Genomic DNA, 12152 nt, shown 5'->3' with positions numbered 1-12152 from the left:
CAGCTTCTTTGACATTCTTCTGTCATAGACTACAGCCGAGACTCTATGCCAGTTGGCTGCAGCCCCTCTGATTCTAGCTGTGACGTCTTCATTCAGACTTCCCTTCTCATCAACCAACCCTCCCAGATTTTTGAAGCTGATAACTATTTCAACTGTCTTCCCATCTATCTCAGTTCTCAGCTTCTTATGATTTCCCCAATTTGCTGCCATTGCAACTGTCTTATCTATACTTAGTTTCATCCCATGTGCCTTCAGTTTTGCATTCCATCCCCCTATCCTTTGCTGAAATTCTTGCTCAGAGTCTGCCTATAATGCCACATTGTCTGCATACAGCAGCTTTGCTGATCTGTCCTGTCCGATGTGTTTTCTAATGTAGTGGACTCTGAGCTGAACACTAATGCACACCCACTAGGAACTCCTCTGTGAGACCATGTTTGTTTGTACTTTTCATTGGATCTTTGTAAATAGCCTGCACTGATTCTACCAATGTTTCTGGGACTTAAAACCACCGCAGGACCGCCCAAATCAGTTTTCTTGGGACCTTGTCATATGCTTTCAACAAGTCTAGGAATGCCCAATTGGACTGTTCCTCATCTCTAGCTTCTTAACGGTCTCACTGCAAACATTGGGACAGTTGTGCTGCATTCTGATCTTAATCTCAACTGTTCATCTCCCATCTTACTTAGTATGCATATCCATTTACCAATCACCCTCTCCAGAACTTTCATACAATGTGACAGGTCTGATACCTTTGTACTGCCCACAGTTATGGATGTCATCTTTGTTCTTGTGTAATGGTATTTTCCAGTCATCTGAGATATGCCTGTCTCCACACTATGAGTACCCTCAGAAGCCATTTCTCCAGTCTCACCCAGCCTCTTTATTGCATCTGCTGTGACCTCATCTGAGCCTGCTGCTTTCCCTGACTTCATTTTCCTTAGTGCTATTCTTATATCTTCTAGGGTGGGCTCCTCTTCTGTCATTGTAGGCTGTATGGGGCAGTACAGCTTCTCTGAGGATTTCTTCATTCAAAAGCTGCTGGAGATACTCCTTCCATCTGCCTTTCATGTTCTGTGGACTGGTGAGCAGGTTGTTGCTGGCATCCCTTATGAAGGGTGTCTGTCTATCTTCTTTATTTTACTGTCTTTGCCTTGCAGCCTTATATAGTTTCCTTGTGCCACCTACCAAGTTAGTCTGCAGAAGCTGGTAGAGTTCTTCCAATGCCTTGTTATTTGCTATTGCAACTCCTCTCTTAGCCTCTTTGTTAGCTAGTGAGTATTCCATTCTAGCCTGGCCTATCTTTTCTATCTCCCACATTTTCCTGCTGTTTTTTTCTTTTGATGACTTCCTGGACTTCTGCATTCCACCGCCAGCTTTCCTTATGTACCTTATTTCCATACCTGGCTTGGCCACGTATCTCTTCTTTAGTCCTAACACGTGCTGTTTTTAGGTACTGCCATTGTTCAAGTCCACCTGTTTCCTCCTCTTCTTGGGGTGCTAGAGCCCTAATTCCTTGAACTGTTGTACTTTCTGTCCACTCAACTTCCAGGTCTTCAGCCTGGTCTCTGTTGACCTTGGAGCCTTCTCTGACTACTGTTTACAGCTGATGGTGGCAACCAGTGGTTTATTATGTGGGCTGACTGTTTCACTGGGGATGACTTTGCAATCAGTGATTCTGCCCCAGTGCCCTTTCATTACTGAGAGGTAGCCTACCCTGAGTTGCATGTTGGCCACTCTTGTATGTGATGTTGTGACTGTTTCTCTGAACCACGTATTGGCTGCTATCAAGCTATTTGCCAGACAGAAGTCTAGAATGGCCTCACTTTCTTTATTCCTGTTGCCCCACCCTTATGGATCCATGCATTCTTCATATTCTGTTCTTCTGTCCCAATATGTGCATTCAGGTCACTCATTATCAACACCAGTTTCTGTTGTCCTGCTTTGTCTAATGTACGCTTCTGGTACTTCTCATTGCCAAGTAGTCGTTCATTTCTAAGCAGTTGAGCAGAACTGGTTGAAGTTTCAACCCAGCAAAAAAGATCTAAAATGAGCATTTGTTTGCAAGGGGACAACCCCCCTGCAATCCACCCCCATATATTGACAGTGGAAAGTACATTGCAGTCCAGTCATAAAACTGAATCAAGCTGGCTGACGTGGACTCTTTCCAAACCCCTGTTCATACTTGCCCTGTGGTTAGTTATTTTCCATAAAACCAAGTAACCTTTCCTGCAATTTTCTTCATGCCTTTCCATATTAAAGAGGTCCATCTTTTAATTGTCTATAGTTTGGGTAACTTCAGTCCCTTCTAGCCCCTTCCCTTTGTGATGCGAGACCACCATACCCCTACCTACATCTCACTGGAAGCTCTGTTGTTGTGTAACCAGTCTTGCAGTATTGTCAGATGATCTGCAGGTGTACTTTATCCGATTCCTTACAGGAGGTCTACAGGTGTGCTTTGCTTGATTCCTTGGGATCCTTGGTTGAGGGTGCAGGAATGAGCTAACTTAACAGAACTGTGTTCTTTTTCTTAACTCTTTGTTTTCTCTTTACAGCTTCCGTTGGACATGACCTCCGCATTGGCATGTATCTGTCCATGAACAGTGAAGCAAAAAATTAATTTCTGCCTTTCTCTGTTGCCATTGTACTTGGCCACTCTGTATCTTTGTTTTGACTTCTCTTCTTTCCCTTGGGTATCTGAAGAATCCTTTTTGTTTTATTGTATATTTTTTTTTGCTTGTTTTAATACCTTGGGTGCCTTATGCTTCTGCCTTACTTCCTTTCTATGAATCCTGAAATGCTTTTTACTTTGCACAGACAAACTCTTTAAACTCCACATTGAACCTTGTTGCCCTCTTCTCCCTGCCTCACTTTCCTCCTAGCCCCTTTTCCTTAGGTGTTGTCTTCCTTTTCACATTTCGGTCTCCTAACGTTATCCTTGATTGAGGTAGTCTTCCTTTTCTGCAGCCCCACACTTTCGGTTTGCCTGTTGCCCCTTGTCCATCTGCTGTTATGCAGCCCCACACTTTATTTGCTTGCTTGCTGCCCACACCGTTATCTATGGTAATCCTGACTGTTGGCCAGGGACATTTTTCACTGAGGTCTGAAATTCTGCTACCAGGAGGGTTTTTTTTTTTTTTTTTTTAACGTTGAGGACAAAACTTCTCATCTCTGTGAATTACAGTGGTCTGGTGTTTTATCAGGCCTTTCTGTAATAGCTGAATGAGTCATTCCAATCAAGTATCTCGAGTGTTTTATTCTCACCTTGGTTTTAATTCAGGGAGTATGCATATCTCTGTAGGAGTTTTTTGCTCTAGTTAGTTCTTTTTTTTTCTGCCTTAATACTGTTCATTTACGTCTTTATCTTTGTCTCTTATCCATTGTACAGTATATTGTATCTTATCAGAAGTCATTGGTTTACCCTCTGAGCTGCTTGCTGTGTTGCTGATCTTTGATGGTGTTTGAGATTCCATTCTTGCAGTGCTCCTCTGTCCTTACAGCCTTACAGTTTATCCTGTCTGATGTAGATGGCTACTGCTGCCGTCATCTTCCCATCTCTGTTCTGCCTGGACAACTGGTATCTGCAATCTTCATATCCCAGCACTTACTTGTCACTTGCCCAAGTTTCTGTTAAAACTTGTAGGTTTTATGCCCTTTATATCGCTCTCTGAAGTTCCTCTCCTCCTTACATTACTCAGCTTGTGACCCTCTACCCATTTCTTCTTTGTCTTGTTTCTGCCCTCCTACTCTGCTGACCCTTAACGTCTGACTTTAACCTGCATCACATTCATTTTGATACTTTTTCCTGCTCAGTAGAAGGAATATAACAGACTATAATAAATTGCCCAGTTCAAGCCCAACCTAGGCCAATGAATGGGGAATAGGAAATTTACACTAGGTCTGGCACCAGTGCCCCTTATGGACAGAGGTAGCTTATAAATGCCTGGCCCTCGATGTCCTGTTTGGATGCAGGGCATAATCATTCTTTCAGGAAAACATGGCTAGGCTTAGAAACCCCTCAGGTTGTTAACCTGGTAACAATCTATGAATATGTCTTCTGCATTGCCTCTTGATTCCTATAATTTTTGCTGTGTATTGGCTGTTTTACTTCATTTCCTTCTGCTGTCCGTTCTTGCCAGTCTCCACCACAGCCCATTTCCAACTCTGTTTAAGACTATAGTAGTCCTTCTACATATTTCTTTTTTTATTGCTTTTTTTGTCTCTCCCCACTGCTCCACTCTTTTGGTACTCTGCCCAGTACACCCCACTCATAGGTTGGTACTAGGCTGTCGGCCCTAACAATTACCTGGCTATTTCTTCCCACACTATTTACTTCCCTGGACCCCTGTCTAGCATGGCGACTGATGTGATCCCTGGGGTGAATTTCCTTTCTCCCATCCAATCATCAAGGTTCCTTTTGAAGAGGGCCAAAGCGGTGCTCTGCTTGACATGTATGGGCAGTCTATTCCAGAGTCTGGGGAATCTCTGTGTTAGGAACCTATCCCTCCAGCATGTTTTGTTTATTGTGATGACAAGGTATAGATCCCTGGAGCATGTGGCTTTGAGGGATTGGGATTTCTTTAAGTGTAGCATGTCCAACAGCTCTAGGTTTGACATGGCCTTGTATGTTAAGCAGAGATCGCCTTGGAGTAGACGATATGCGACAGAGTGTAGCTGGAGCTTTTTAAGGCGGTCAGCATAGGGCATCTGCTTTAGGCCTGTGATTCTTTTAGTGAGGTATTTCTTCATCATCAGGTCCACCAGCCACCAAGTGACCTTTTCCTATAGAGCTGGAGCAGATACAGAGCTTAATGGCGTCCTGGGGGTGTGTGTGGCCAACTACATCCACTGGGGGGAAGGTGGGTTCTTTTTTCAGTGACTTGCCCTATTACTGGTGTGTGTGTGTGTGTGTGTGTGTGTGTGTGTGTGTGTGTGTGTGTGTGTGTGTGTGTGTGTGTGTGTGTGTGTGTGTGTGTGTGTTTAATAGGGATGTGTGGCATTCCCCCACCCCCCATGGCAGCTCAGCCATTCCCCCCACCGTATCCCTCCCTTTAGACTACACCTCTCTGTGTGATTTCCCCAGCCTGCACCAGAGATCATCACAGGAGATGCCCACAGGACTGCCTTTCTCAACCTAGGAGGGTAACATTCATCCCTTCGCATTGCTTCGTCAGTCAAACAAGCAGCTAATTGAACCTGGGTTGCCTGGGCCATAGCTGGGGCTTTATCCCTCTGCAGCAAACTCTCAGTTAACTGCAACTGATGCAACCAACACTCTCAAGCAACTGGCCAAAAAAAAAAAAAAAAATCGAAGCAATACAGTACAATTTTCATGCACTGCACTTTCTGCCCCCCTCCCTTTCAGAAACATACCTTATGTTTTTAGAGTCTTAGTTTTAAAAAGGAAGATAGGAATAAATTCCCTCCCTCCTCAACCTGAGAACAAGTCAAACCAAACAAATAGTATAGGGTACAGTATTAGTCAGCCTGTCTTTAATAGCAACTCTCAAGCTACCAGAAACTGCAGTTATCCGGTATCTACCAATCCCAATCGGTGCCAGTTAACTGAGAGTTTACTGTACAGCACCAAAGTGACTTATAGCAGTCCTTTTTATCTATCTTAACTCCATATTTCATAAAGGCTGCTTTCACTAGAGAGGTGAAGTCTGTCATTAACATACATACATGCTCTTTGCCATTCCCAGCTGTCTAAATCTCTGCTCATTGCTCCAGTTTCTAAGAAAGGTGCTATACTGCTGTATCTTGCACTTCACTTTTTGGGCTAGCAACCTCCACTGATAGCACCTCCAAAATGCCACTATTTACCCCAATTCTCTGAATGCCCTATGTACTTCTATACCATTTCCTTTGTCTCTTCTGTATTGTGTGCTGCCAAGTCGCCGATGCCCATTTGTGTTGCGACTTTTATGCACCTCTTGGTATTTAGAAGCTTTTCTCATTTCCTGTCCCACCTGTACTTCTCGATGGTATTCATTGCCATTTGTCCACTGTATTCCTGTTTTCTTATCTGCGAGAATTCCCTGAAGTCTGTCCCATGCATTCTTGAATTACATTACTTTTCTGACATTACTATGCGTTTAGACAGCTTTCCTGCTCACTCGTTCTCTAGTGCCTGCTTTATCCTTCTCAGATTTGCGGGTGGTTGAAACCTGTCCCTACAACAGCTGGGCACAAGGTAGGCAACTAGTCTTGGACAGCATGCTGGGAATGCGTGCACTTTCATCTGCATTGGCATACATGCCTCTGGGCAGTTTACAGGATCTCCAATTCACCTGATAACATATCCTTAAATGTAGAAAGAATCCATCGAATGAAAATCTTCATGGACACAAGGAGCACTTGTAGACTCTTCACAGAAAGCAACCTAGCTGGGAGCAGAACCTGCAAACAAGAACTGTGATGCTTTCTGTCATATCACTCTTCACTTCATCAGTCAGCATTTGGTTTTGTATTCTAAAAATTGTCTTGTTTTAGTCTGATACTTTTTCTTGGTTTAATGATGCTATTTCTGTATACCACAGGCTTCTTGATTGGTTATTTTCTTTGCTGTTTCTTTTTTGTTTGCCAACTTTTAATGTATTCTTCATATTTTCCTTTATACCAAATGGTGTACCTCCCCTTTTGATGTAATTAGTAACCAACTTTATCAATTACTATTAACATTTTTAATCCAGTAATTATCACATTATACATTGTAATATTCAGTTTTGTTTAGCGATACCTTTGGCTTCCATTCTGTTTTGATGGGGATGGGAAGGGACACCCTTGCTGTTATGGCATGAGAAGAAGTGGCCACCACCCTCCCAATCAAGATGTGTTGTGTGCGCTCTCAGATGTTCCCGTATAAAGGCATCTCAGAATGGACCACTGATTTCAGGCTTACTACAACTTTGAAATTTGGTGTAGTAGCTGCTGGTGACAGTTAAATATTAGCAGCCCAAGATCGTACAAAGAATGAAAGTATTGATCCATTGGGTTGGGATTGGTAACAGTTTTCTACCCTACCAATTAGCCACTATTTTATTGGACATAAGAAACCTTTTGTCAATTTATGTCATTAGTCATTTTTTAGTTTTGCCACAAGAAGGCACTGTTCCCCAGCACTCGAGTCAACTGGATCGTTAATGACATTATTTTAAGCTGCAGGCATTTTTCTCTGTTACTAACAAAACACAGTCCATTAACCTTGTTTTTGCTGTCAGTAATGCATACTTTTGAAATTGTTCAGGAACCATCACCCTTTTGATGTGGTATTCTGTTGGTTTGGGTGGGTCAGCATTCTAATCTAGTGTACCTTCTGAGACACTCTGTCATCCACCAGGTTCGTTAGTACTTTTGCACCAAGTTTTTCTTTTTCTTTTATTTCTGTCAGCCTGCTGATCTGTGGGGACCCATCAGATTCCTGTGTTGTCCGTCTGTACTCTGTTAGGAAAGGGAAACCTGAAGGCCAGATTTTCTAAGGCAGGTATACCAAGAGTGGCTTTTGATTTTTTTTTTTCCCTTGTCCTTCCTGTGGCTCAGCATGTGTGGGGACACTGAAGATAACCTACTGCCATCACCTCCTAGGTACTGCTTTCCTGCTTTGTTTGTCTCTGGATCAGAACCAGGATTGATAGTAAAGGCAGTAACTTCAGGGCCCTGACCTTCTGGCACATGCTGAGCAACCTCTGAGATGCAAATGAACTTTTTGGACTGTTCGTCTGGCTGCAGCAATTTTTACGGTGCAGGGTAGCACCTTATTTTGAGTGGAATAGAGATTTGTTCGCCGTAATTCTATTAGGACTGATTGTTCTTCATTCATAGGTGTTCAACAGGAAATGAGTACGGAAATACAACACGTTTCTTTGCTTTTGTCCAGCTAATGACCAGGCTTCTTCAGAATAAATGTTATAGAAAAACCTCATTTCAATAATTATCCCAAAATAGATCATGTGATCTGTCATGTTACCTAACACAACCCCCCCCACACACACACACACACATGCAAATGATGTATAAAGTTACATAACTGAAAAGTAGTCTTTAAAATGTTAGTGCAATTCATAAAATTTAAAAACATGGAAAAATCATGCTTAAAACCAGCTTTACTGAATGGAATCACCTGCATGTTTGTAGCCATTGTCAAGTAAAGCTGAACATTTGATTATCTAAAGTTACAGCCTTTTGTTCTTTGCAAGTGCTTTTATCATAGAATTCTGTAGGGTAAGGCATATTTTACATTTTCTTTGTTATTTCTGACGGTTCCTTTTGTCAGTTTTTCTCTTCCATTTGTTTCTTGAGAAATTCTCATTCAAACAGATGAAAGTTTAAGGGTACAATAGTAAGGTGGGGGTGTGAAGGAAGCAGCCTGGGTAGTTTAAATGCACATTTTCCTCTTTCTTTGTACCTCCAGGTGAAATTCATCCATGACCAGTGCTCTGCGAAACCAAAGTATCGAGGGTTCTTCCACGGAGTGAGGGAGATCGTGCGGGAGCAAGGTGAGGACAGGCGAGGCGGGCTTTGTGCCCCATTTGTAATCCATTTTTGTTATCTACAGACAAGCAGAGTTGTGACCACTGCATATCGTACTGTTCTGTGACCCCAACCCATTAAAACGTTGGCTTTGATTTCAGTATTGCGCCTGCACACATTTGAGTTAGATGGATTTGTCTTGTACCTTAGTTAATTCAGTACAGTATACATGTCATTCATTTATTAAGAGACTGTTTTCTTTGTTGATGTGGGAGGAATTGGTGTTTGTCTATTTGTATTTCATGTTTTAAAACCATGTACTCTAACCTGTATGTTTGACATAAACCTCCAGAATTCAAATTTCAAACATGAATACATTTAGTATAGCTTTTATCTGAACAGCCCCCTCGCATTCCATTCAGCTCTGTACCCTGTAGGTCACTCTGCTTTTACCCTTCCTCCAAATCCCACCATACAAGTTCCAGCATAATTTAACTGATCCTGTGACTTCAGGGTACCCTGTCCAGTCTATGTTCTGTTAACCTAACTGTCCTTGTATCCGGAGTCTTTTCTTACTTGTTTAACCTCACACACTTGAGTGTCATATAATGAAAACTTAATGGCACATGAGTAGTGCTTTACCTGCCCTTTCTGCCCATTTTGCTGTCCAATAGTCTGAGATCGTACTTATCCAGTAACAAAAATTTCCCCATCATTAAAAATCATTGTACCAGGTCCATTGGCCAGAATTTCCTAACTGCCTTAACAAGAACAGCTAACATTTGACCTCAGACTCTTACATTGCTAAAGTTGCCCAGTGTTCACCACAGTTCTGCCCTGGTATTTTTCATTGTGTTTTAATGTCATCATGGTACCAGATACTACAAATGGGTATGGTGAACCTGTATTCTGTTGTGAAACTAAGGGGCATCTTCCTTCCTGGTTACAACAAACTTCCTCCATATAAGTTTTCAAAGCGGCCATTAAAGTTCTCTTTGTATCTAATTGGAGTTTTGCTCTTGTGGATTCATGTGATAATTTAATTCTTTTCACTAACCACTTTTGTAGTTATGTGCAATCCTTCCACTTTTTTCTGCTTTCTTTGCTCCCACTGCAGCATCACTGTCTGTTTTTCCTCCCTCCTCCTAATGTTTGATGTAATGCCTCTATTGTGGATTGACTGTTTTTTCACTAATTTTCTCTCCTGCATAGTCTTGTAGCATTAATTTTATGTAATATCTTTTAGTGCATTGTAAAATGCTTACACTGTTTAACGTAGATGTTCATCGTGTTTCACTGTTGCAGTCATTACACTTGGGTTATCCTACTGGCAGGCTACCCGCAGTCGGCCTGAATTCCAAAGTCCTGGTCCGGTGTCAGTTGCTGTCGTGTCTTCCCTGACGTCAGTACACCAGGGGTATATAAGATGCAACCGACGCCATTTTCTTCAGTCTTTCTTGCCACGCAGTGCCCGAAGCAAAAGCAGTTTGCAAGTGCCGGTCAGCTGACTCCTGAGATTTTTGAAATTTCAGATCCGAAGTCGTCAATAAAGCAAGTACCCCGTTGGGGAAACTTTTTTCTTGCTCCAGACCGATGTCAGAAAAAGTTAACAATTGTATTTCTTGTGTGAAGCAAATACCTCAAGGATTTTCATTCTTACTGTATTCCTTGCCTAGGCCCTGACCACGACGTTGCTAGTTGTCGGTTTTGTGCTAGATTTAACCAACACACTGTTAAGCATCGGTACGATTTTGTATTTCATTACTTTGGCCGAAGGTTTAACTATATAATGCCGTCGGAACAGCTGATGACCGGAGTTCATAAAAAGCGCAAAGAAAAAGAAAAGGACAGGCATCCGAGGTCCAAAACCGACAACGAAGCCTCTTCTAGGCCAGTCGCCAGTTCGCTGGTTCTCAGTGAGGTGCTTTCACAGCCCCTGACACCCGCTGCCTCAGAACCACAGGCCACCTCCTCCGACTCCCACGTGGAGACAACTAGGCCTCTGGATACTCAAGGTATTGGGCCTTCGGAAACTATTCCCTCAGATTTGTCCGGAGCCGCTGAGCAGGCATTGGCTTCTGAGGGTGTTTTCAGACCTACACAGCTTTATATCAAGTCAACTTCAGCATCCAAGACAAAGACTAAAACAGTTTTAAAGACAAGGAAACAAGTACAGCATTCTCCAGGACAGACTTCCATGCCTAAGAAACACATGCTCAAAATGGCCGAAGACCTAATTACTTTGATCAGGGGTTCCCATCCCCCTCCTGATAAGAGGCCTAGGCAAGACACTGAATATGATTCCTCTGATCAGGTTTCCATTTCCTCTGACTCCTCTTCAAAACAGGGATACTCTATTACTCCTTATGAGGATTCTGATGCTGAAGAATCTATTCCTTCAGCTTCCCCTCCTGAGGATTATTCCTTTGGGGAAACCCTGCATACCATGAGGGAGCATGTCCACTGGGAGAGCCAAGGTTACTCAGAATCTAAGAAAAGGCTCAGAGATTTTCTTCTACTACCTCAGCACAGACCTCTTGCTATTCCACCTGTTCTAAACATTGTAGATGATGTGTTTTCAGAGTCTGGACTGTCTCCCGACTCTTTACCTACTGCACCTGTTAAGCCAGACAGATACTACAGGGTTCCAGATTCTCATACAAAAACCCTGCTGCTGACCCAGAAACTATATCTCAGGGTCCCAAAGGGGTCAAGGCCTCTACTGCAAAAAACCCTGTCCCCTCAGATAGGGACTCAAGGGCACTGGACAGATGGGGGAAAAAAGTTTACACTTCCCTTACCTTGGCTGTAAGGGCTTTGCATTGTCAGTTTCATATGCTTAAATATCAGCAATACTTAATGTCATTACTAAAACAGCAAATGTTGACAAATTCTGAATGTTCTGAGAACAAGGAAATGCAGGATTTATTGCATGCAGCTGAACAAGTGGGAAAGCATACTTTGCAATGTGGTTTTGATTCACTGGAGGCCTCTTGGCAGGGCCGCTGTTACAGGTTCTGTCATTAGAAGGCATGCTTGGTTAAAGGAACAGAATCTGCCTGATCATGTTAAAGCAAAATTATTGGATGCTCCATTACAACATGATACTTGCTTTGGTGTTAAAGCAGAAGAGGTTTACCAGAAAGGCTCATCCAGACTCTGCTACACTTTGCTGTGAAGGAAAGGTTAGTTTGCTGTTATTTTTTGTATTTCTGTATTGCCTTTCTATATTTTGAATACTGTAGTTTGTTTTCTTTACCTTGTGTTTTGCTTGCATTCTGTTTTAACAGCATATTAAAACTTCAAAAGAGACCACAGCTCTCTCTGTTCTGGGTCAGGCAGAATTTTCCCTCCCTCCCACCCATTTAAGTTGTCTTGTTAAATACCACTGTCTTTCTAGTTGCCCGCCTCTTATGTTAATCTGACCATATATCTCATTTCTCTCTACTTTCACTGGCTTATGTGAGTAATCACAAAACCATCACTTTTGAAATCCCACCCCTTCAATTATTTAAATTTATTGGCCATCCTACAGTATTTCATAGCACCAAAATACAAAAGTAACCACCCCTTTCAGTCCATCTTGCTGTTTTAAAAATAGTAACTCTCCACTAAACCTTAACTTTTTAAACAGGTAAAACTCAAGTTACCTACTTTCATATCTAACTTCTCTAGTGCACACT

General features: G+C 42.4%; 1 protein-coding gene across 1 annotated transcript in view; it reads left to right on the top strand.

Moving 5' to 3' along the window:
• The window catches only part of SLC25A1 (solute carrier family 25 member 1), a gene marked incomplete in the record, with an annotated part of 1035726 nt that overhangs the window by 883055 nt on the left and 140519 nt on the right, over positions 1-12152 (top strand). Inside the window, 1 exon segment of the mRNA XM_044085143.1 lies at positions 8411-8495. Within this exon segment, the coding sequence (XP_043941078.1) occupies positions 8411-8495 (85 nt within the window).

Source organism: Protopterus annectens, chromosome 10.part0, assembly GCF_019279795.1.
Source record: "Protopterus annectens isolate FY-2018-M chromosome 10.part0, PAN1.0, whole genome shotgun sequence".
Taxonomy (NCBI): Eukaryota; Metazoa; Chordata; order Ceratodontiformes; family Protopteridae; genus Protopterus; species Protopterus annectens.
Note: the sequence above shows the minus strand (reverse complement) of the source record. Positions and strands in the feature narration are given on the sequence as shown.